At 44.9% G+C, this 25,971-nt stretch overlaps 2 protein-coding genes across 2 annotated transcripts in view; both read left to right on the plus strand.

Annotated features, from left to right (window-relative positions):
• Positions 1-25,971, plus strand: part of DLEC1 (DLEC1 cilia and flagella associated protein) — a 103,867-nt gene that overhangs the window by 46,703 nt on the left and 31,193 nt on the right. The window contains 6 exon segments of the mRNA XM_082663890.1: positions 18,658-18,745; positions 19,276-19,449; positions 20,088-20,224; positions 21,611-21,703; positions 24,562-24,652; positions 25,278-25,440. Of these exon segments, the coding sequence (XP_082520016.1) occupies positions 18,658-18,745; positions 19,276-19,449; positions 20,088-20,224; positions 21,611-21,703; positions 24,562-24,652; positions 25,278-25,440 (746 nt within the window).
• Positions 15,013-16,562, plus strand: LOC309828529 (translation initiation factor eIF2B subunit delta-like; the record flags this gene model as incomplete). Its single annotated transcript, XM_082663898.1, is given in 2 exon segments — positions 15,013-15,681; positions 15,683-16,562. Coding segments are annotated over 2 exon segments (1,524 nt in total). The 5' UTR covers positions 15,013-15,037.

Consider the following 25,971-nt stretch of genomic DNA (forward strand, 5'->3'; position numbering starts at 1 on the left):
TGGTAATTCTATTTTTAGTTTTCTCAAGAACATTCCGTACTATTTTCAGTAGTGGCTGTACCAACTTACATTCCCTCCAGCAGTGTAGGAGAGTTCCTTCTTCTCCACATCCTCTCCAGCATTCGTTATTTGTAGAGTTTTTAATGATGACCATTCTGACTGGTGTGAGGTGGTACGTCACTGTAGTTTTGATTTGCATTTCTCTAATAATTAGCGATGTTGAGCATCTTTTCATGTACCTCTTGGCCATTTGTATTTCTTACTTGGAGAAATGTCTATTTAGGTCTTCTGCCCATTTTTTGATTGGGTTCTTTTTTGTTGTTAAGTTGTATGAGCTGTTTGTATATTTTGGAAGTTAATCTTGTATCCTGCTACCTTGCTGAATTTGTTTATCAGTTCTAGTAGTTTTTGTGTGGAGTTGCTAGGGTTTTCTATATATAGAATCATGTCATCTGCATATAATGACAGTTTTACCTCTTCTCTGTCAATTTGGATACCTTTTATTTCTTTTTCTTGTCTGATTGCTGTGGCAAGGACTTCCAATACTATATTGAATAGAAATGATGAGAGTGGGCATCCTTGTCTAGTTCCAGATTTTAGCGGGAAGTCTTTCAGCTTTTCACCATCGAGTATTATACTGGCTGTAGGTTTGTCATAAATAGCTTTTATTGTGTTGAGATATGTTCCCTCTCTACCCATTTTGTTAAGAGTTTTTATCATGAATGGATGTAGTATTTTGTCAAATGCTTTTTCTGCATCTATTGAGATGATAATGTGGTTTTTGTCTTTTGTTTCTGTGGGTATCACATTGATTGATTTGCATATGTTGAACCATTCTTCTGAGCTTGTGATGAATCCCACTTGATCGTGGTGTATGATCTTTTTTATGTGTTGTTGGATTTGGTTTGCTAATATTTTCTAATATTTGCTAATATTTTTTGAGAATTTTCGCATCTCTATTCATCAAAGATATTGGCCTGTAATTTTCTTTTTTGGTGGTGTCTTTGGTTTGGGTATCAGGGTGATGGTGGCTTCATAGAATATCTTTGGGAGTGTTCCCTCCTCTTCAGTTTTTTGGAAGAGTTTAAGAAGGACTGATATGAGTTCTTTGTATGTTTGGTAGAATTCTGGTCCTGCACTTTTGTTTGTAGGGAATTTTTAAATTACAGATTCTATTTCACCTCTAGTGATTAGTCTGTTCAAATAATCTATTTCTTCTTGATTCAGTTTTGGTGGGCTTTATGTTTCTAGAACCTTGTCCATTTCTTCTAGGTTGTTGAATGTGTTGGCATATAATTGTTGATAGTATTCCCTTACAGTTTTTTGTATTTCTGCACTATCAGTTGTTATGTCTCCTTTTTCATTTATTATTTTGTTTATTTGTGTTCTCTCTCTTTTTCTCTTGGTGAGCCTGGCCAGAGGTTTGTCAATCTTGTTTACCCTTTCAAAGAACCAGCTCTTAGTTTTATTGATTTTTTTCTATTATTTTTTTAATCTCTATTTTATTTATTTCCTCTCTGGTCTTTATTATTTCCTTCCTTCTGCTGACTTTAGTTTTTTTTAAATTCTTTTTCTAATTCTTTTAAGTGGTAGTTTAGGTTATTTGAGATTTTTCTTGTTTTGGAAGGAAGAACTATATTGCTATGCATGTCCCTCTAAGAACCACTTTTGCTGCATCCCACAGATTTTGTATGGTTGTGTTTGCATTGTCATTTGTCTCAAGGCATTTTTAAATTTTCTCTTTGGTTTCATCGTTGATCCATTGGTTCTTTAGTAGCATGTTGTTCCGTCCCCATGTAATTGTTTTTTTCTCCTTTCTTTTTCTGTGGTTGATTTCTAGTTTCATGCCATTGTGGTCAGAAAAGATGCTTGAGGTAATTTTTATACTTTTAAATTTGTTGAGGTTAGTTTTGTGCCCTAGTATGTGGTAAGTCCTAGAGAATGTTTCATGTGCACTTGAAAACAGTGTGTTCTGGTTTTTTTGGATGTAATGTCCTGAAAATATCAATTAAGTCTATCTGTTCTATTGTATCATTTGGGATCTCTGTTGCCTTATTGATTTTCTGTCTAGATCTGTCCATTGATGTGAGTAGGGTGTTAGTCTCCTACTATTATTGTATTCCTGTCAGTTTCTCCCTGTCTGTTAGTATTTGTTTTATATATTTGGGTGCTCCTATATTAGGTGCATATATGTTGACGAGTATAAAATCCTCTTCTTGTATTGATCCTTTTGTCATTATATAGAGTCCTTCTTTATCTTTCTTTATGGCTTTTGTTTTATGTTTTTTAAGTTTTTAAAAAAATATTTATTTGGCTGTGTTGGGTCTTAGTTGCAGCACACGGGATCTTCATTGCAGAGTGCGGGATCTTTAGTTGCAATGCGTAGGATCTTTTAGTTGCGGCATGCAGGATCTCTAGTTGCAGCATGTGAACTCTTAGTTGCAGCATGTGGGATCTAGTTCCCTGACCAGAGATAGAACCTGGTCCCCCTGCATTGGGAGCGTGGAGTCTTAGCCACTGGACCACCAGGGAAGTCCCTCTCTCCATTCTAGCTGCTGCAAACCAGTTGCTGCATTCTCCTCCAAGGCTCTGAAGCTCCCCTGCTCTCCTGGCTGAGCTCCCCGCTGGTGAGGGGACTTCCCAGCATGCAGGAATCTTTTCTCTTTCACAACTCCCTCCCAGGGTTGCAGGTCCCATTCCGATTCCCTTCTCACTGTCTTTTTCTTTTATTTTATTTTTTGCTTTTTTCTTTTGTCCTACCTGGTAATGTGGAGATTTTCTTGCCCTTTCAGAGGTCTGAGGTCTTCTGCCAGTGTTCAGTAGATATTGTGTGAGAATTGTTCCACGTGTAGATGTATTTTTGATGTATTTGTGGGAGGAGGTGAGCTTCACGTCCTTGATGAGCTACTCCACCATCTTGATCCTGGACCTGATGAAACCTTTTAAATTAAAAAAATATGAATGAGAATTAGGTTTTTTCACTGTTGCAAAAAGAAGTTACATATAAGGAAAAGGGGAATGCTAGAATGAACTCTATGGTGCTAGATTGTATTTGGAAGTGTAAATATGGATTCATGGTTTAAAAATATAGGTGTGTATGTTGGGGATAACACATACACACAGTTGGATAAATACAAGAATAAATGTAGATGTATGTGAATGTGTTGGTTAGTGCACATGCATATGTTTCTTGGCTGTATCCACTAGAGAGAGAGAAATAATGACACCCTAGTAGCATTTAGCACACCTGTTCTATGGATCTTGGTTTCTAAGTACTATTTTCCAAAAAAAGGAACCCAGGGCTCATTGGAAAACTGTTTGATTCCAGGGTTGAGGCAGGGAAAATAGGAAATGAATGTAGAGCATCTTGTGGTGCCAGAAAGTAAGGAAGTGCTAGAGAGAGAGAGAAAAAGAGAGAGAGTGTGTGTGTGAGTAGGGGAGAGGGCATGTCAGAAGGACACAGAGCTCCCAATGGCCAAAAGAGAAACAACTCAAGCAACAAAACAAATAATAATGTTATTAGATTATAACCCAAAGAATAAAGTAAATATCCATGAGTCCATACTAATATAAGTAAATATCTGAATAAATAAATGGGAGAAAAGGGACAACTTTTGTTATGAAAGAATTCTAATTAATAATGTAGAAAGAATGAGAATTTAAAAATCATCATTAGGGACTTCCCTGGTGGCACAGTGGTTAAGAATCCGCCTGCCAATGCAGGGGACACAGGTTTGATCCCTGGTCTGGGAAGATCCCATATGCCATGGAGCAACTAAGCCCATGCGCCACAACTACTGAGCCTGTGCTCTAGATCCTGTGCGCCACAACTACTGAGCCTGCGTGCCACAACTATGAAGCCTGCACACTCTAGGGCCTGCATGCTGCAACTGCTGAGCCCGCATGCTGCAACTACTGAAGCCTGCATGCCTAGAGCCTGTGCTTTACAACAAGAGAAGCCACTGCAATGAGAAGCCCGCTCATCACAATGAAGAGTAGCCCCCGCTTGCCATGACTAGAGAAAGCCTGCGCGCAGCAGCAAAGACCCAACACAGCCTAAATAAATAAATAAATAAATAAGAAAAAACCCACACTAAAAAAAAATTTAACCATTAACTATCACACTAATAAAATCTGCAGGCAAGACATACTAATAGATGCTAAAATTATTGGGTAGAAGTGTGAGCAGAAACATAATTCCATAGTCTCTCCCCAAATATTTAGCAATTACAAAGGAAAAATAGTAACTGTACAGTAGAGAATCCTGGAAGACACCAATTTAACCAAGTGGTTAAGGTTACCATCACCACTAATAGGACACATCAATAGCATATAACCCCGATATGATATACCGGGAAGGGCACATCACTTTTATGGTATTCCTACAAATAATGCACAACCTCAGTCCATTCATGAGTAATCATCAGAGAACTCAAACTGAAGGACACACTGTAGAGAGACATTCTACAAAATAACTGACCCGTACTCTTTAAAAGGCTCAAGGTCATGGAAGGTCACAGACAACAAGGAAAGATTGAGAAACTGTCACAAGTTGGAGGAGACTAAGAAGATATGACAGCCTAATGCAACTGCAGATCCTGGATTGGATCCAGGAATAGAGAAAGGATGTTAGTGGACAAACTGGAGAAGTCCACATAAATTCTTTCTTTCGTTAATATATGGTACCAACCTTAATTTCTTAGTTTTGGTCATTGTTCTGTTGTTATCTAAGATGTTAACATAAGGGGAAGCTAGATGAAGAGTTTATGGGAACTCTCTGGATTATTTCTGCAACTCTTGTAAATCTAATATCTCAAAATAAAGCACTAAAAATATGTATTCTGTGGAGACTTCCAGTTATGGCAATGTTGTATGTAAATAACCTGAGGAAGCTACAAAAAAAGAAGAAAATTCTGGAACTGAAATGAAGTACTCAATAGAAGGCTTAACAGCAAATTAGACACAGATGAAGGGAAGACTTGCAGATATGTCAGTAGAAATGATCCAGGCTGAAGTATAAAGAGAAAAAAGATGAAGGAATATAGAAAACTACGTTAAAAAATATGGGGCATAGTAAACAGGTCTGTTATGTAATTGAAGCCCCAGAAAAAGAGGAGACAATGTCACAGAAGCAGTATTTGAAGAAAAAATAGTTGAGAATGATCCAAAAGTAATGAAGAGTTCAAGCCATAGAGTAAAACACTAACAACCCTAAGAAGGATAAAATAAAGAAACTGTACCTTATGCATATACTTATATACATATACTTACACATTATAGTAAAATTCTGCTCTAAAGACAGGGTTTGGGGAGGATCTTAAAGCATCTAGAGAAAAAAGACCCACTGCCTTCTAACAGTAATGACAGAAGCTAGAAAATATTGGAATGGAAGCTTCAAAGTGATGAGAGAAAATAACTTTCAATCTAGAATTCTAAACCTAGTGAAAATTTTCTTTAAAAGTGAAAATAAGGAATTCCCTGGGAGTCCAGTAGTTAGGACTCAGTGCTTTCACTGCCAAGGGCCTGGGTTCAGTCCCTGGTCGGGGAACTAAGATATTGCAAGCCACACGGTGTGGTGAAAAAAAAAAAAGAAGATAAAATGAAGACATTCTCAGACAAACAAAAACTAGTAATTCATTACCAGATAATAATAATTCATCACCAGAAGACCTGAACCAAAGGAAATCTTCAGTCAGAAGAAAAGTCTACCATATGGGAGTAGAGAAATATAAGAATGAAGAGCAACAGTAAGGGTAAACTTGTTAAGACATGTAAATTAATATTAAATGTAACATAACCATAATAATAATGTAGTCATTATTAATAATTATATGTTATTTAAATATATGTAGAATTAAAAACATAACTATACCCCAAAAGTGGGAGGGGTAAGTGGATTTAAAGTGTTCCAAGATCCTTGGATTCTCTTGGAAGTGTATAAGTGCTAATTAATATGGAAACTTTAATAACTTAAGGTTGCTTGTTGTAATCTCTGGGCTAATCATTATTCAAATAGTAAAATGATATAAAAATAATAAGGTAATGGGGGAAATGGAATTTTTAAAAAATATTTGATTAATAGAAGATAAGAAATGAAAAAGGAACATGGGGGATAGTACAAATAGAAAATAAAAACATGGTAGATTTATACTCAAAAAATTTTTTAACATCTTTATTGGAGTATAATTGCTTTACAATGTTGTATTAGTTTCTGCTGTATAACAAAGTGAATTAGCTATATTATACTCAAATTTGTTGATAATTACATGAAGTAATTAAATGGACCAAGTACTTCAATTAAAAAAGAAGGATCAGGAGGGACTTCCCTGGTGATGCAGTGGCTAAGACTCCTCCTGCCAATGCAGGCAACACGGGTTTGAGCCCTGGTCCAGGAAGATCCCACATGCCACAGAGCAACTAAGCCCATGCGCCACAACTACTGAGCCTGTGCACTAGAGCCCACGAGCCACAACTACTGAGCCCACGTGCTACAACTACTGAAGCCCATGCACCTAGAGCCCTAGAGCCCACACTCCACAACAAGAGAAGCCACCACAATGAGAAGCCTGCGCACCACAGTGAAGAGTAGCCCCCGCTTGTAGCAACTAGAGAGGGCCTGCGTGCAGCAATGAAGACCCAACGCAGCCAAAAATAAATACATACATACATACATACATAAATATTTTTTTTTTAAAAAAAAGAAGGATCAGGGAATTCCTGGTGGTCCAGTGGTTAGGACTCCCTGCTTTTACTGCCAAGTGCACGGGTTCAATTCCTGATTGGGGAAGTAAGATCTTGCAAGCCACGCAGTGTGGCCGAAAAAAAAAAGAGAGAAGGATCGTCAGACTGGGTAGAAGAACAAAAACCAACTAAATGCTGCTAACGTGAGATAACCTTTAAAAATAAGGATATAGGGCTTCCCTGATGGCACAGTGGTTGAGAATCTGCCTGCCAATGCAAGGGATGCAGGTTCGAACCCTGGCCAGGGAAGATCCCACATGCTGCGGAGCAACTAAGCCCGTGCGCCACAACTACTGAGCCTAAGCTCTAGAGCCCACAAGCCACGACGACTGAGCCCATGTGCCACAACTACTGAAGCCTGCACACCTAGAGCCTGTGCTCCGCAACAAAACAAGCCACGACAACGAGAAGCCTGTGCACCGCAACAAAGAGTAGCCTGCACTCACCGCAACTAGAGAAAGCCCGCGCACAGCAACGAAGACCCAACACCGCCAAAAATAAATAAATGAATAAATTTATTAAAAATTTTTCCAAAAAATAAAAAAATAAATAAAAATAAGCATATAAATCCCCACTGTAATGTCTGTTACACACAAACTGTTGTGGGTTCCTGCCAGCCTTGAAAAAAATGATCTGAATTTCTTTCTCCTAAAAAAAAAAAAAAAAAGGATACTAAAAGATTGAAAATATAAGGATGGAAAAAGATATAATCAGACAAACCTTAACCAAAAGAAAACTGGTGGGACTTGCCTGGCAGTCCAGTGATTAAGACTTCGCCTTCCAATGCAGGGGCTGTGGGTTTGATCGCTGATCAGGGAGCTTAGATCCCACGTGCCTCATGGCCAAAAAACCAAAACATAAAACAGAAACAATATTGTAACAAATTCAATAAAGACTTTAAAAATGATTCACATCAAAAAGAAAATCTTTAAAAAAAAAGGTAAAAAACTGGTGTGGCTATGCTAATATCAGAGAAAGTAGACATTAAGTCAAGAAGCATTAGTAGAAATAAAGAAAGAAGAGGGACATTTTATACTGATCAAAGTTTTTAAAAAAATCCATCCAAAAGGTACAACTATTTAAAATCTAGGGACTTCCCTGGTGGCACAGTGGTTAAGGATCCACCTGCCAGTACAGGGGACACGGGTTCGAGCCCTGGTCTGGGAAGATCCCACATGCTGCGGAGCAACTAAACCCATGAGCCACAACTACTAAGCCTGCGCTCTAGAGCTTGCAAGCCACAACTAATGAGCCTGTGCGCCACAACTACCGAAGCCTGCGTGCCTAGAGCCTGTGCTCCGAAACAAGAGAAGCCACTGCAATGAGAAGTCTGCACACCACAACGGAGAGTAGCTCCCGCTCACCGCAACTAGAGAAAGCCCGTGTGCAGCAACAAAGACCCAATGCAGCCAAAAATAAATTAATTAATTAATAAAAAAAGAAAATAAAGTCTATATACACTAATGACCTAGCCTCAAAATATATAAGCAGGACTTCCCTGGTGGTGCAGTGGTTAAGAATCCGCCTGCCAATGCAGGGGACACGGTTGAGCCCTGGTCCAGGAAGATCCCACAAGCTGCAGAGTAACTAAGCCCATGAGCCACAACTACTGATGCTGCACTGTTGAGCCCATGGGCCACAACTATTGAAGCCCACACACCTAGAGCCCATGCTCTGCAACAAGAGAAGCCACCTCAATGAGAAGCACGCACACCACAACAAAGAGTAGCCCCTACTCACCGCAACTAGAGAAAGCCCGTGTGCAGCAACGAAGGCCCAACACAGCCAAAATTAAATAAATAAATAAATTTATATTAAAAAAATTATATATATAGGCAAAATTTTACAAGTCTAGAATAAAAACAAACAATAATAAACATGAGATTTTCACATTCTTTTCTCAAAAACTTAAAGGGCAGGTAGACAAAAATATCAGTAAGCACACAGAAGAATTGAACAATATAATTAACAAACTATATCTTATTGAGTTATATACAACACTGTACTGAGCAATTGCAATGTACAATTTCTTTAAAAGTATACTTGGAACATTTACCAAAATTGTCTATGTGCTGGATCATAAAGGAATTAACAAATTTCAAAGGACTGAAAGCATATAGAGCTTGAACTAAGTAGACTGAATAACGAATATATAACTAGAAACTCCCCCACATATTTGGAGATTAAGCAATTCATTACTAGATACATGAGTCAAAGAAGTCATAACGGAAATTAGAAAATAATGAATGATCATATTTAAATGATACATCACAGCTTATAGGATGCAGCTAAAGACATGCTTAGAGGAAAATGTATAGACTTATGTTCACATATTAGAAAAGAAATAGGGCTTCCCTGGTGGCACAGTGGTTAAGAATCCGCCTGCCAATGCAGGGGACACGGCTTCGAGCCCTGGTCCAGGAAGATCCCACATGCCGCGGAGCAGCTAAGCCTGTGTGCCACAACTACTGAGCCCGCGTGCCTAGAGTCCGTGCTCTGCAACAAGAGAAGCCACCACAATGAGAAGCCCACACACCACAACGAAGAGTAGCCCCCACTCGTCGCAACTAGAGAAAACCCACGCTCAGTGACAAAGACCCAAGCAGCCAAAAGTAAATAAATAAATTAAATAAATTTAAAAAAAGAAATAGTCTGAAAATCAGTTATCTAGGTATACATCTCAAAAATTAGAAACGAATAGCAAACTAAGCCCAAAGAGGCTGGAAGGAAGGAAATAATAAAACAAGAACACATTTTAATTAAATAGAAAACAAATATAGTGTAGGATCAGCAAAGCCAAAAGTTAATTCTTTGAAAAGATTAGTAAAATTGCTTAGTCCCTGGCAAAACTGATCAAACTGAGAGAAGGTAAAAATTACCAGTGTCAGGGGAAATAAAGACATCATTATGGATCCTACAGACATTAGAAAGATAACAAGAGGTTTATGAACAACTTTATGCTTAGAAATTTGAAAATGTAGATGAAATAGTCATAATTTTAAAAATTTTGTGAAAGCAATGATAACTAAACAGCAAAAGGATAAACATGAAGGTATAAAAGAGGACATCAAAATTATAAAATTTGGGGAGGAGAGTAAGAAAATGTAGAACCGACCCCACCATATCTCCGAGGTGTGCCTGTACCCCACATTGTACTAGCTCATGAGGGCTGATCATGCACATCTCTCTCCAGCTCTGTGCTCAGGGATGTCACATTGGTATCTTGAAATTGACCATATTGAGAGTTTTTACACCACAGAAATCAGCCAATATTACCAAGTCAGGACTCTCCCCACCCCAAGAACTGGTCGTTAAACATTTGCCAGCACACTACAGAATATATTATACTCATGAATTGGAAGACTCATTGAGAGAGGAATTAGTGATCTGCATACTCATTTAACGAATAATAGCCAATACACTGTTGTCAGTGAGCAAAGGCAAAAACTGAGAGGGGAGAGGAAAAACTTTAGTCTGGGAACAGTGAATCTTGTCTGCATATTTTGGAGGTAAGAGAGAGGCCAGTTTGGGAGTCTGTTCTTAAGCAGTCTGAATAATGATATCAAAACAGTTTCAGGGGCTTCCCTGGTGGCACAGTGGTTGAGAGTCCGCCTGCCGATGCAGGGGACACGGGTTCGTGCCCCGATCTGGGAAGATCCCACATGCCGCGGAGCAGCTGGGCCCATGAGCCACGGCCGCTGAGTCTGCGCGTCCGGAGCCTGTGCTCCGCGACGGGAGAGGCCACAACAGTGAGAGGCCCGCGTACTGAAAAAAAAAAAAAAAAAGTTTCAGGATTTTTAAAATGAATTTTCCAGAAAACCTTGCAAAATTAATTGTGGAGTATATGTGACAGACTGTGTCTTCCAGTGTCCTTTATTAGTGTTCTTTATCTTAGTTAGGCCAGGTCTGCACCATTTCCCTCAAAAATTTCTCAGTTCCCCCCATTTTGGTCAAAAGTCCCTGGTGTAGAGGATTTAAACCTAAGGGCTTTAGTCTGTGATGCAGAATCATTATTGGATGTCAGTTTGATCTTGGGGGTATAACAACATTTAAACACCTGAGTGTCAAACACAATGTGAATATTATAACAGACATTTGGAACATATTTTGTGTCCAATTTTTGGATAAGTGTAGGTCCAGTCAAGAGAATATATATTAAAGACAAGATTGGTCAATTTTAGTTAAGTAATTGGTTTTTTCAGCCCCTATGATTAATTGATCATTTCATCTTTTTCAAAATATGTATCCAGGTACTGTAAACTATTGGCTATTGTATAGTGTTCATTTTTTTGGTGAGAGCACATCTATTTAGAATCATTCTACTTAATGAAGTTTTGTTAATCTAACCTAAAATGAGTTATTTAAAGTCAGTATTCATTCTGCTTCTGAAATTATCTCAGATTTGTCCAGTGGGAGCCTTACAGATTGTCTCCCGTGTTCTTTTGATATGACCTAGCAGTTTCTTGAGCGCTTCCTTACATTCTGCCATCACAAGATGTTCCAGGCTAATCTTGTACTCTCTTTGTCCCAGTTCTGGAATCAGTTTCTAAGAAGCCCTGGTTCCTTTTAGTGGAGAATGGTATTTAGAAACCAAGATCTAAGCACTAGATCTGCTACTAGCTACTGGGATGTCATTGCTTCTAAGTCCTTTAAATGGATAGAGGTGGGGAAAAATAACAATTTCAGAGGTCCATCTATATATATGTAAATGTATATGTACCCATAAACATGCATATATCCATATCCATGTGCTTACATATTTAAAAATCATGACTTCATGCTGATTCCTCTAACTACAGTCTAATTCCACAGTGCCTCCTCCCATTCCACGCCTATAGCTCCCTCCACCCACAGTCATCTGAAGAATCTTGGAATAACATTCTACTTGTGGAAGTCTCTGCATCTAGTTTAGTGAGTCTCAGGGTCAGATCACTGCAGTGACTGCATGTCCAGTTGCAGGATTCTAAATATTTATACTGTGGGAGGCATACAGCCCAGATGTATTAATGTTCTGGGACTTAAGAACAGCATTTGTGGTTAAAAGTACTTGATAGAAGAAAACAAAGAAAGAAAGTACTTAACATGGTCCCTTCCAGCATGGTTTTAAGGGTAACTTTCATTGGAGTCTCTTTTAATATGTTCAGTGTTCCAGTTACTGTAACCATGTAACACATTGCCCCCAAGACTTGGCAGCGTGCAACAGCAGTTTGCTTTGTGATCAGATAGGACACAGCTAGGAGAGTTTATCTCTACTCTGTGATATCTGGGGCCGCAGCCGAGAGACTGGGGCCAAAGTCTCATTCACTCACACGTGTGGTGGTTGGTGCTGGCTTTCAGCTGAGACCTCAGTTCCTCTGCCTGAGGCTTCTCCACCTCAGCTAGTTCCTTTCCTTTCCCTTCCCTTCCTCAGAGCACAGTGGCTGGTTTCCCCAGGGCAAGCCTCCCCCAAAGAGAAACGCAGTCTGCCACTGTCCGTTATATAAATTGAATTGTATCTAGTGATGTCTCTTAGAAATGCACCTTGCATCTGTTGGGCATATGACTGTGTGCCTAAGTTATTTACGCAGCTAAACTATAAAGTTTAAGGATAAAAACATTTTCAAATTTGCCAAGTCTTTAAAAATGTATGTCCCATGCACCCTTTCTCAGGAAACTCTTAGGGAACATGCTCCCCTATATAAGTGAGTAAACCAAGGAAGAGGAAGGCTTGATGTGTGGGAAACGAGAGATCCAGCATAGGAGAGACATGCAGGAAAGGCCCAGGTCAGTAATGGTTAAGGAGCTCTGTAGTTACTGCTGGTACAAAGCTTAACAACTTAAAACAACAATTTTATCGTGCTTGTAGATTCTTTGGATCAGAAATTCTGACAGGGCACAATGGGAATGGCTTGTTCCATGATGTTTGGAACCTAGCTGGAAAAAGTCAGTGACCAGGGGTAACCTGAAAGATGGGGCTGGAACTCTCTGAGGCATTTTCACTCACAGAGTAGTTGATGTTAGTTGTCTGTCGAGGGTGCTAACAGAGCACATGCACATGTATTCTCCATGTGGCCTGGGCTTCCTCACAGAATGGCTACCTCAGGGTAATCAGGCAGCTCAAAGTGAGTGATCAGAGCTTCGAAGTGAGTATTCTAGCAAGTAAGGGGGAGGTTGCATCACTTTTTTTTTTTTTTTGGCTGTGTTGGGTCTTTGTTGCTGCGCTCAGGTTTTCTCTAGTTGCGGCGAGCAGGGGCTACTCTTCGTTGCAGTGCACTGGCTTCTCATTGCAGTGGCCTCTCTTGTTGCGGAGCGCGGGCTCTAGGCACCTGGGCTTCAGCAGTTGCGACACAAGGGCTCTAGAGCGCAGGCTTGGTAGTTGTGGCACACGGGCTTAGTTGCTCCACGGCATGTGGGATCTTCCCAGACGAGGGCTCGAACCCATGTCCCCTGCATTGGCAGGCGGATTCTTACTTAACCACCATGCCACCAGGGAAGCCCCTTAAGATTTAATTTTATTTTTATTTCTTTGGCTGCGTTGTGTCTTTGTTGCTGTGCGCGGGCTTTCTCTAGTTGCGGTGAGCGGGGGCTACTCTTTGTTGTGGTGTGCGGGCTTCTCATTGCAGTGCCTTCTCTTGTTGCAGAGCATGGGCTATAGGCATGTAGGCTTCAGTAGTTGTGGCACACGGGCTCAGTAGTTGTGGTACGCAGGCTCTAGAACTCAGGCTCAGTAGTTGTGGCGCATGGGCTTAGTTGCTCCGCGGCATGTGAGATCTTGCCAGACCAGGGCTCTAACCCATGTCCCCTGCATTGGCAGGTGGATTCTTATCCACTGTGCCACCAGGGAAGTCCCTGCATCACTTTTTATGACCTAACCTTGGAGGTTCGTTTCCCTTGGAATACATGAGAAAGTCATTACTTCCTCTGCATTGCTGTAGGTTACAAATGAGTCACTAAGTTTAGCCCAGATTCGAGGGGAAGCTACATAGATAGACCTCACCTCTCAATGGAAGGACTGTCAAAGAACTTCTGGATGTGTCTGAAAACTGCTACAGGGGTTGTCCTGTCCTGGGTCATAGCAGTAGGTGTAGCAAGCGACCAGTCCAGATTAAAAGAGGCCAGAGGCTCTAGGAAGGGTTGACTTGTGGGGGTGACACTGATAAGAGTCCCTGATACATCTGGACATCTTGGAAGGAAATTTGTAGGGTAGTGGAAAGAGATTAAATTATTGATAAGTACAAACCAAACAAAATAATTGGTTGATTAACTTTCGGAAAAACAAAAATTGTATAAGGGAGAATTTCATGCTCAGCTGTGAATAGCATTTACATAGCAACAATAATGTCAACATTACTGATCTAACCATGAGTGTGATGTAACTTACATCGGGAAGATGAGGGAGAAGGGTGTGGCATGCGGTGAGCTGGCTAAGGGTGAGGAAGGAGAGAATATCCATATCACCCATCCATAATTAATGCCTAAAACTGAAAAAAAAAAATTAGCATGCCATCTGGAGCCACGGAAGTAAATTCCAAAATAATCAGCTAAAGGAGGAAAAAGTGTGGTTGGGTGTGGGAAATGGCAGGGGTAGAGGCAGGGGAAGAGGGCAGGATTTCTATTTTCGAAATTTTGTAGAACTCTTTGCCTCTTTAAACTATGTGGTTATCCAACTTCGATGAAAATAGCTTAAAAAGAAAACTTTTTACTGAAAGAAACGCCATGCCCAGATCATTTTACAGGTATACACCATCAAACATTCAAGCTAATCCTGACCTTATATAAACTGTCAGAGACTACAAAAAGAAGGAACATACCCTCATTCTTAGGTAATGAGCCTGCTGTGGTCTGAATGTTTGTGTCCCTCCAAAATTCGTATGTTGAAATCCTAACCCTCAAAGATGATGGTATTAGAAGGTGGGGCCTTGGGGAGGTGCTTAGGTCATGAGGGTGAAGCCTTCGTGAATGGGATTAGTGCCTTTCTGAAGAGGCTCTAGAGAGATCCCTTGCCCCTTCTGCCACTTGAGGACACAGTGAGAAGGTGCCAGCTGTGAATGGAAGAGGGCCCTCACCAAAACACAGCCATGCTGGCATCTTGATCTTGGGCTGTCCAGCCTCCAGAACTGTGAGAAATACATTCCTGTTGTTTATAAGTCACCCAGTGTTATGTCATTTTGGACTAAGAGCCTAATGTTACCTTGACACCAAAGCCAAATAAGGAGCTCTGACAATGAAAGTCATAAGCCAGTTTTGCTTAAGAACATAAGCCCGAGAGGATGATGGCTGCCGTGGCGTGGCTGTTCGCAAGGACTTGGGATCTGGGATGAAGGAGGAGCTTGTTCCTCGGCCTGGGGCAGGGGGGAGGGAGATGACCCAAGAAGAAAAGCTGCAGCTTCGGAAGGAGAAGAAACTGCAGAAGAAGAAATGGAAGGAGAAAAAGGGGGAAGAACCAGAAATTGGCTCTGCTGTATCTGCAGTCCAGTGTCAAGGCCCAACCAAAGACCTGCCTGGACTGGACAGTCAGTTGGGCAGTGCCAAGGAGAAAGTTCCAGCAGGTGGGAGTAAGGCTGAACTTCGAGCTGAAAGGCGGGCCAAGCAGGAGGCTGAGCGGTCCCTGAAGCAGGCAAGAAAAGGGGACCAAATAGGGCCACCTCCTCAGGCCTGCCCCAGCACAGCTGGAGAAACCCCCTCAGGAGTGAAGGGTCTACCCGAGCAGAGTCAGGTTGATGACTCCACGCTTCTGAGGAAGCTTGTTAAAAAACCAGAACGACAGCAGGTTCCTACACGAAAGGATTATGGACCCAAAGTCAGTCTCTTCTCCCACCTACCCCAGTACAGCAGACAGAACTCTCTGAGCCAGTTTATGAGCATCCCATCCTCTGTGACCCCCCCAGCCATGGTGCGACTTGGCCTGCAGTACTCCCAGGGCCTGGTCAGTGGCTCCCATGCCCAGTGCATTGCCTGCTTCGTGCCTTGCAGCGGTGATTCAGGACTACACCCCACCTCCCAGTGAAGAACTGTCAAGGGACTTAGTGAATAAACTAAAGCCCTACTTCAGCTTCCTGACTCAGTGCCGTCCCCTGTCAGCGAGCACGTACAACGCCATCAAGTTCCTTAACAAGGAGATCACGGGTGTGAGCGGCTCCAAGCGGGAAGAGGAGGCCGAGTCAGAACTTCGAGCAGCCATCAGACCATATGTGCAAGAGAAGATTGTGCTTGCAGCTCAGGCAATCTCACGCTTTGCTTATGAGAAGACCAGTAATGGAGATGTGATCCTGATATATAGATGCTCATCTCTGGTATCACGAATTCTTCAGGAGGCTTGGGCTACGGGCGGGCGGTTTCCGATGGTAGTGGTGGACAGCCGGCTACAGCTGGAGGGAAAGCACACGCTACGTTCTCTGGTCTGTGCTGGGGTCCCTGCCTCCTACCTGCTGATTCCTGCAGCTTCCTTTGTGCCCCCAGAGGTTTCTAAGGTGCTGTTGGGAGCTCATGCACTCCTGGCCAACAGGTCTGTGATGTCACGGGTAGGGACAGCACAGCTGGCCCTGGTGGCACGGGCCCATAATGTGCCAGTGCTGGTCTGCTGTGAAACATACAAGTTTTGCGAGCGTGTGCAGACTGATGCCTTTGTCTCAAATGAGCTAGATGACCTTGACGATCTGCTGTGTGAGCGAGGAGAACGTGTGGTCCTGGCTGACTGGCAGAACCACTCGTCCCTATGGTTGTCGAATCTGGTCTATGATATGACCCCCCCAGAACTGGTGGATCTGGTGATCACGGAGCTGGGCATGATCCCTTGCAGTTCTGTACCTGTTGTGCTGCGAGTCAAGAGTAGTGACCAGTGAGTGGAGGGACACAGGGTCAATAAATGACATACTCCCTACACTTAAAAAAAAACAAAAAACATAAGCCCAGTCTCATCCCCCAGCCTTTTGGAGCTGTGAGAGGGCTTGTCTGTCCTGAGATGGGGAGCAGAATGGGATGCTGGCTGTGAGTGCTGGAGGCTAAGGAGTTGTGGTAGGAATAAAGATCTGTACCTTATATGCCAGGGGCTTATTATGTTTCCTATAATTTCATTTTTGTTTTCTTTCCATATTTTGGTAAATTTAAAAGACATTTGAAACAAACAAAAAAAAAGAACATAGGTTCAGAAATATTAAGTAAAAAACCAAGCAAGAAGAAACACGCACGCACGCGCGCACACACACACACACACACACACACACATCCACCCCAGGAGCAAATTGAGTGTAACCCAGGAATGCAAGGGATGTCTTCACAGTGGCCCTTGAGTTGGCAGTTGGCTGCCCTGAGCCTGTCAATTTTTCCTCCATGGCTTCCAGTGCTGTTACGGAAAGCCAGCCCACTGTGCAATCCAACTTACTGTCTTCCCAGACCTTGCAACCGCGCCGTAGCTACCACGTTTCAATGCCTGCCTGCACCTCATTTAAGTCGACCATGGGTGAAAGCCTTAGTAATCTCAGGGGTCATCACACCCTACTTCCCACCAGCTAGAGTTCTGATCGCTGCCAGACTGGGGAGAAAGCCAACTCCAGAATCACATCCTAAGGGTCTGCTGTTTTAGGACTTTTCTGACGCAAAGTGTCATAGCCTGGGTTCCCCATAATGCGGAGTCTGAGGTGGTGAGATTTTGTGCTGTCATTTACAATTCCAGGGAGGAGTGAGGAAAGGGGATGGAAGGAGGCAGAACCAATACAAGAATTACTGAGCTGACTTCCAGAAAGTGCAGTTGATTATTTTATCTTGTGAGACATCCCTTCATAAACTGCTGGATCCCGCCCCTTATTGCTTGGGGGTTTGCCTTGTGTGGCTGGGAGCAAGACTCTCTGGAGGCCTGCCTCAGTGGACATGAGGGGCAGCCACTGCCATGAACACCTCGATCCGTAATGACAGCAATGGCTGCAGCTAGCCCCGAGTCTGGAGAATAGCAGCAGATTGAGGGTATGGTGCCAGGGCTGTCCCGTGCACGTGTGCAGACCTGAAGAGGCAAAACTGAGTTAGTATCCTTGCCATATGGAAAATAATTTAATCCCTACCTCCCTCCATAGCTGAAACAAAATACTTTCCACCAAAGATCTCAAGCAAAAATTTAAGAAGAAAATATAGGAGATATAGAAAGATTTCTTGAAACTGAAGTATAAACCTTGAACAAAATGTTGATAAATTTTATATGAAAATTTTAGAAACTGTACGCCAAAAGGTAATACAAGTTATAAACTTATACAAGTTATATATTGGGTTGGCCAAAAAGTTCATTCGGGGTTTTCCGTTACGTCTTACAGAAAACTGAACCCAATACTTATACTTTATAAGGTATAACACACACCTTATAAAGAATTAGTACCCAGAATATATAAAGAATTCCTACAAATCCATACGAAAAAGACAAAGTACCCAATGGCAAGTTGGCACTACGAACAGACACATCACACAAGAGGAAGCCCAAATAGCAAATAAACATACGAAAAGATGCTCATCATCATTAATAACAGAGAAATAAAAATTAAAACTATAATATGGGTCTCTCCACACTTGGATCTGGTTCACAGGTGGATTGAGGCAATATGTTGTACTGGCCAAAAATGGATTTAAATGTTGATTTAGGCATACATACCTATGAAGACATGCTTCAAATTTATGGAGCTGTTTTCTGGTGGGAGGCTGGGGCAGGGCTTCATCTGTATTTTTAATGTGTTACTTCTTAAGCTGGGTGATGGAAACACGGCTTGCCATGTTATAATTTATACGTTTTTCCCAGTGTAATCGTTCACGAAACAGAAGGCAAAGGTGTGTGCATGTATGGAGTTCCTCTTCCGTGCCAGGTTCATTACATTTATCCCCCCACCCCCTTCCCATATTATTCAGTGAACCCCAGACTTCATAGCCTTTGTCCACACACGTCGCTTTGCCTTTGAACAGATGGTGATCTCGCTGCAGAACACCACGTCCACCAGCCACCACCTGCGAGTCCTCCCGCCGTCTACGCCCTACTTCGCTCTGGGATTGGGTGAGCTCAGGGTGGCAGCGGCCTGGGCGGCCTCGATATTGTGTACTGGCCTTGCCCCGGGTTACACGCCCACCAGGCCCTAGGGTGACTCCACAGCTGCACCCCTCGTGCTCCACAGAGGCCTCCTACCCACCCTCCACCGAAGGCCCCCAGTCTCGACAGCTCCTCCTCGGATCTCGTCCCTCCAGGCTCGGTTCTGCCCTCTCCTCGCCCTGCGCACTGTCACTGCCCTCAGCCAGGACCCCTGGTTCCTCACTTAGGCCATCACAGTGGCTTCCCAGCCAGGCTTCCTGCCTCCGTGACGCAGCGTTCTCCTGAAGAACAGCTCTGATCTTGTGTCCCACCCCCGGCAACCCCTGCAGAAACCTCAAATACCTCTCTGCTGCCCACAAAATAAATGCTAAGCCATAGGAACAGGCATGGCCCCGCCTGACCGTTCCAGGTGGACCCTATCACTCCCCCCACTGCCCCAGGCCCTGGTCTTCTTACCTGGTCTCCAGAATCTCATTTGTCGCTTTTGTCACCCACAGGGATGTTCCCAGGAAAAGGTGGAATGGTGGCTCCTGGAATGACCTGCCAGTACACTGTCCAGTTTTTTCCCGACTGCCTTGGGGGTTTTGATGACTTTATTTTAGTGGAGACCCAGTCAGCACACACGCTGCTGATCCCCCTGCAGGCCCGGAGGCCGCCCCCAGTGCTGACGCGTGAGTGTGCTCTGCTCCCCCGGGATTCAGGGAGGGCTGGTGCCCCTATAAGGACCGCCTGCCCACAGGGCCCCTTCATGGCAGCACACAGCCTGTACCCTGGGACAGGGGCTTCTGGGTCCTGAGAAGGGACCTGCCAGAAGTTTGCGCACAGTCCTCCCGTGTCAGGCCCCGACCATCCTGCTTCCCGTGGAGGCTGACTCTGAGTGACACACATCGGGAGAGGAGGCCAGCATCCCAGCTGACCCCAGCCTAGGCGTCGCTGGCTCAGGGACACCCTGAGTGGGCCTGTGCCATGGCGAGGCAAGAAGGAGTGCCTGGAGCCCTCCATGGGTGTCACCTGTGTGGCCGTGGGGTGGCTGGCTTTGCCTGGACGCCCTCATTTACGAGTCCCTTCAGCTGGGCACAGGCTGCAAGCTGGGACTCTGACCACAACCCCCAGGGCCATGCCGGGTGGCACTGGCTGAAGCCCGAGCGCGTGGAGTCCTGAGGCGCCGCTGCCATGTGGGAGCAGGGGTGGGCCCGTCCCCATCCATCCCCCTCGCCCCTCCACAGCTGCTCTTAGCTCGGGCTGGGCCTCCGGAGAACAACAACAGGACTGTGCTGTTTCTCTTGCCCATCTTTTCTTGTGGCTGCAGTGTCGCCGGTGTTGGACTGTGGTTACTGCCTCATTGGGGGCATGAAGATGACCAGATTCATCTGCAAAAACGTGGGCTTCAGCGTGGGCAAGTTCTGCATTATGCCTAAGGAGAGCTGGCCGCCGCCAAGCTTCAGAGTGAGTGCTCACAGATTGCTACCTGGCAAAAGAGCAAATCCATCAAAGGAAATAACCCCTGTGAGGGACTTGCTCGAGTGCACCTGTGACTGGAAACACACACACACATCCAGTGAGAATCAACATGTACAGAGACCAGCGCTGTAGTTCTTGTTACTCCCCTAATACCTGTGTGACCCTGGGCAGGTCCTGTCACCTCTCTTATCCTCCAAGGCCTGGCTCAAATGTCCCTGCATTCATTCATTCATTCATTCTAGTAGCAAATGTTTGAGTATAGCAGAGGTCACAGATAGGCAGCTCTTTGGCTGAATTTTGTGGGTATATTTATTTGGCACAGGGCTTAAAAACATTTTTTGAGCCACCGTTTACAAATAGAGAGATTTCGGACTTCCTGGTGCCCCAGTGGCTAAGACTTCACGCTCCTAGTGCAGGGGGGCCGGGTTCAATCCCTGGTCAGGGAACGAGATCCCACGTGCTGCAGCTAAGACCCAGCGCAGCCAACCAACCAACCAACCAAATAAATAAATAAATAAATTTTTTTTATAAATAGAGAGACTTCGTATAAAAATGTGCACTTCCAGTCTCTCTGAAACATTGGGAGATGTGCAGCCCTGGGCCAGGCCCTGTGGCCCTGTGGCCTGTCCGCTGGAGTTGAGAAGCAGGGGGTGTGCACATCCCCTCCTGTTTGCCCAGCTCTGCCCTCCCCGCCCCAGGGCAGCCAAGTGCTGACACCACTGACGGTCATGCTCACTCACAGTGTTATCTGACTCAGCGTAGAGATACTTTGCTGTACCTGTGTCTCCCGAAACAAGCGACAGATCCAGAGGACCACATGTTCCCAGACACACATTTCACTCATTTCTGTTACCTGCCGGGGTCCTGGAGGCGTGGGTTTGCGTCCCTGGCATCTAAGTGGCTTCCTGTGTGGGCGCCTGGGCTGCAGCTCTGCTGACAAGATGGCAGCGTCCCTTGACTCAGGTGCCCATGGCCAGGGGTGGGTTGAGGATGGAGGCCGACACAGAAGCCGGCACCAGCCACACAGGCTGCTGTAGTAGGGAAAGGACTGTGCTTTGGGAGCCCACCTCCTGCTTTGCGTCTGAAACACTTGTCAGTGGCCTCGTACCTCCTGCCCGCAGGCAGCTCTTCGTGGGCGCCCTGTCTTGTACTCATCTTTAACCACCGGAACCCCATCCAGTGCCTGGTGCAGGTTGAGTGAGTGCTGGCTGAATGCATGAGCCTCGGTTTCTTCATGAACAGGAGACTGGATGATCCATTAAGACCCTTCAAGCCACAAAGTGGATGTTTGGAGGAGGGAAGTGTGTCACCTGAGCACGAGATTTTACAGTTTCTTCCACACTGTTGGGTCATCTTCTGCTTTTCTTTAAGGCTGTTGCAACCATCGGCTTTGTCGAGCAGCCTCCCTTTGGGATCCTGCCGTCAGTGTTTGAGCTGGCTCCGGGGCAGGCCGTATTCGTGCAGGTAGGTGATGAGACGCTAGCTTGTATTTCTTTATGATTGGTTCGCTGTTTCCTCAACTGCTCGCTTGATTTCATTTGCCTCTCTGTTTTTTTGTTTTTTGGGGCTTTTGGGGTTTTTTTTTGGCTGCCCCACACAGCTTGTGGGATCTTTAGTTCCCCGACTAGGGGTTGAACCCGGGCCACCGCAGTGAAAGCACTGAGTCCTAACCACTGGACCGCCAGGGAATTCCCGCCTCTGTGTTTTCATGACCCAGATAGCCACTCCCAGGTCCCAGCCTTGGTAGCTTCTGTGTAGGAGCATGCTTTTGTATTCTGTGGGGTGATGTCATTTGACTCTCCTATGACCTCCCTCGCAGAGCAAGTGCAGAAAGCCCTAGCAATGCCACCACGATCCCTGAGAGTTGCTTGTCCACCCGTGAGCCTGCGGGTCACCTCTACTAACATCTGAGCTGCCTCCAGGATCTCCCCTCGGTCCTTCAGTCCGTCTTGGACCATCCCACCCCCTAAATCTGGTACCTTTGTTCTCTTTCCTGTTTTATCCTCAGTTATATGGTCAACAAGGCCCGCCTTCCTTAGGCCTCATCCTAAACCTCTGCGGAAGCTCCCAGAGTCTGACCTCTGGGATGTGGGCTCCTCCTTTCCTAACTGGCCCCTTTCCGGCATCCCTTGGGCCTGTCACACCTGCTCACTGGTCCCCAGAAGAGGCTGTGAGACATGGTGATGTCTTCCTGCCCCTGTCACCCCACCCTCTGCTCCAGGAGTCTGACTCTGTGTGGTCCCATGGCTGGGTGTGGGGCTGCCACAAGTGAGCATGGCCTTCCTCACTTGCCTGCTGAAGGACACACCCACATTAAAGAGTAAAAGCTATCTGGGTTCTGGGGAGGGGGATTTGGCCTACATCAGGTCATCAGGTAGTGAAAGCCAAGAGCCATAGGTTCTCAAACTCAGCTGCACATGGCCGTCCCCTGAGAAACTTGCAAACACGCTGACATCTGGGCCCCAGCCCTGAGGTTTTGAGTTAATTGGTCTGGGGTGTGGCCTGGGCATAGGATTTTTCAAGCTCCCCAGGTGATTCTGTGTGTGCAGCGAAGTTTGAGGACCACTGCCGTAAGCTTCTTTGCCAAGATGTAAAGGAAAGCTTCCTTTATCAGCTCCTTTCCAGTTGCAAGGGTCTGATGGGGTCTTGTTCATGTCCGTGATGATCTGATCCTGATAAGAACCTGGCTTTTGGAGTCGGGATGAGGCCAGTTCAGGAGCACAATAGGGATTATCCATCCTCCTCTGTTGCCGAGGGGTGAGCCGGGTCCTCTTGGCATGGCCCAGGATTTGTCAGAGCCTTGTGGTGGCTTTAAGGAATTGGGGCTGGTCACCCCTGCCCAGGCCATGATGTCCCCCTCATCCCATCCTCCTATGATCCCCAAGGAAAAGAAGAGGGTGGCAGCAGCAGTCTTTGGGGAGCAGTGGGGGAGTCAGGGGGAGGTTTTCCCCTTTGCATTCCTTATGTAAATTTTGTTTACTGACTGGGATTTTGTTTGTTTTAAAATTTATTCATATTTCCATATTTCCAAATCATTCACATGATTAAAAATTCAAAAGACGCAAATAGATGCACAGTGAAATGCTCCCTCTCCCCCCAGTTCCTCAGCCACCCAGAGGCCACAGCCTTACCAGGTTAGAGTGTCCTCCCCGAGATATGTGATGCCTACCTAAGCAACTGCACATGGTTTTTTCTTTCCTTTGTTTCCGTTTTTCCTTCACACAAATAGTTGCCCACTCTGTGCTCTGTTCTGCACCATGTATTTTCCACTTACCGTTTCATTTTTTTTTACAGCTGCATAGTATTCCACTGGACATATGAACCATAATTTAGGTCAGCTGTCCCCTGCCTGAAGATTATTTCTGATCTCTGGCCATCTCAGGGAATAGCTTATACATACATCACTCTGTCCTACCAGAAGGATAGTCCTTGACGTGCATTTGCTGACTCAGGGTCTCTGCTCTCATAATTGTGATACATGTCGCCAAAATCCCCACCATGTGGATTGTATCAATTTGTACTTCCATCCACAGTATGTGAGGGTGCCTATTTTAATTCTCATACCTTTGCCAATACAATGGGTTATCAAACTTAAAAAAAAAAACTGTTATCATGGACATTTTAAAACATATACAAAAATAATCTGAAAAAGAATAGATATACATATATGTGTATAACTGACTGACTTTGCTGAACACCTGAAACTAACATAACATTGTAAATCAACTATACTTCAATTAAAAAAAAAACGAAAGGTCATAAGTCCAACTGGCCAAGCAAAATCAAAAAAAAAAAAAAACCCAAAACAAACCTATATGCAAAAATAGAATAGTTGAATGATCACCCATGTACTCAGGACACAGCTTCAACATTTATCAACTCCTGGCCAACCTTATTTCCTTTGTGCCTCTCCGTCTCTTCCCACCAAGCCCTGCCCTGCCCCTCTAGATTATTTTGAAGAAAATTAACATATCCTGTCACTGTGTTTATGACCGCTAACTTTCTGCTCTTTGCCAGTAGGAGGCATGAAAAACTGTTCTTCTGGGTGGTTTGCATTTCCACTTGTTTTATCATGAATGAGGTTAAACATGTTATTTAAGAGCCATTTGTATTTCAGTCTCTATGAATTCTCTCTTCATAGCCTTTCAACACACTCCCCAAATTAGCTGGTGGAGCCTGGGCTGAACCCCTAGCCTTAGGGAAGGGGCCTGGAGGGGAGGCAGAAGTGGAGACCGGAGGGAAAGAGGTGCAGCTGAGAAGAAGAGGGCGAGGGGGTAGAAGCCCCTTCACGGGAGACAGCGGGACAGCCCTTCTTTCCCCAGGTCCTGTTCCTCCCAACCAGCCTGGGAAAGGCAGAGCAGACCTTCATCATCGTGTGTGACAACTGCCAGATAAAGGAGCTGGTGACCACAGGTGGGCTTGGGTGCGCTCCCAGGGGTGGCCCAGCTGCGCCCGGTCCCCCTTGGGGGTGGGCACACTCAGGGGATGCTGCAGCCTCCAGGGCTCTGGTTTGGGGCCTCTAGCTCTGGTCAGACCTTAGAGACCCAAGCCAGTGTGGCCTTCGGGACTGTCCCAAGGGGCTGTCTAGTGCGAGAGGGATGTAAACCTGGGGGGCAATCTTTTATCGAGTCACTTTGAAACTCACCGCGATCTCCTTTGGGGGACTGCCAGTGACTCACACAGAAACGACCAGGACACCTGTAGGTTCCTGTACAGTTAGAAGGGGCATCCTGCTGAATTTCCTTAAGGTGCCCTGTTCCTTCCTTCCATCCGTCTGTCTACCATCCACCCAGTTTCACTCACCAGGTATTAATTGAATGCCGGCTACATGCTATGTTATCAAAATCACCTTCTTTTGGTCTGAGGTGACGTGGGGACATGAACCTGTGTGCTGTTGGCTCCCTGTCCCCCTCTGTGCACTTCCCGGGGTCACGATCACGGCGGTTGCATGTGGATGGTGGCTTGGGTCCTGTGACAGCCTTCGGCCACAGAGTCCTGGTTTCAGCCCTAGTGAAACGTCACTACTGTACTTTGTCAGGAATCGGGCAGCTGGTGGCTCTGGATCTGATCTATGTTTCTGGTGAAAAAAGTCAGCCGGAGCCCGGAGAGCTCACAGACTTAACAGCCCAGCACTTCATACGCTTTGAGCCTGAAAACCTTCAGTCCACGGCCAGCAAACTGCTGATTATTAGAAACGCCACGTGAGTGACGCCTGTGAGGGACCCCAGCACACATCCTCCCTCCTTCCTCACCTGGCCTGAGGTCCCAGTGAGGCTGGTGGTTCCTTCCAGAGGCCAGGGGGGAATCTGGGCACAAGATGGAAGGATCCAGATTTGCACTGTCCATCATGGTAGCCAGTTGCCACATGTGACTATTTAAATGGAAATCAATTAAAATTAAGTAAAAGTAAAAACTCACTTCCTCCGTGACACCAGCCACATTTTAAGTACTCAGTAGCCGCACGGGTAGCTGGTGGCTATCGTATTAGAGCCGATTTATAAGATGTCGTATTGGACAGTGTTGCTCTAGATCCTCTGGAGCCTCCTTAACCAGGAATAGTTTTCCAGAGGGGTCCTGCCCAGCCCACGAGGGGAAGCCACCCAAGTCCCAGCGTCAGACAGATGATGGCCTGTGGGTTCAGCTCTCACTGCCATTTATTCCCTGACCGTCCTCTGAGCTCCATCATTACACCAGGACAGACCTTGGGGAGCCTCCCGGCCAGGCTGCCCAAG

Source organism: Grampus griseus, assembly GCF_964374135.1.
Source record: "Grampus griseus genome assembly, chromosome: 10".
Taxonomy (NCBI): Eukaryota; Metazoa; Chordata; class Mammalia; order Artiodactyla; family Delphinidae; genus Grampus; species Grampus griseus.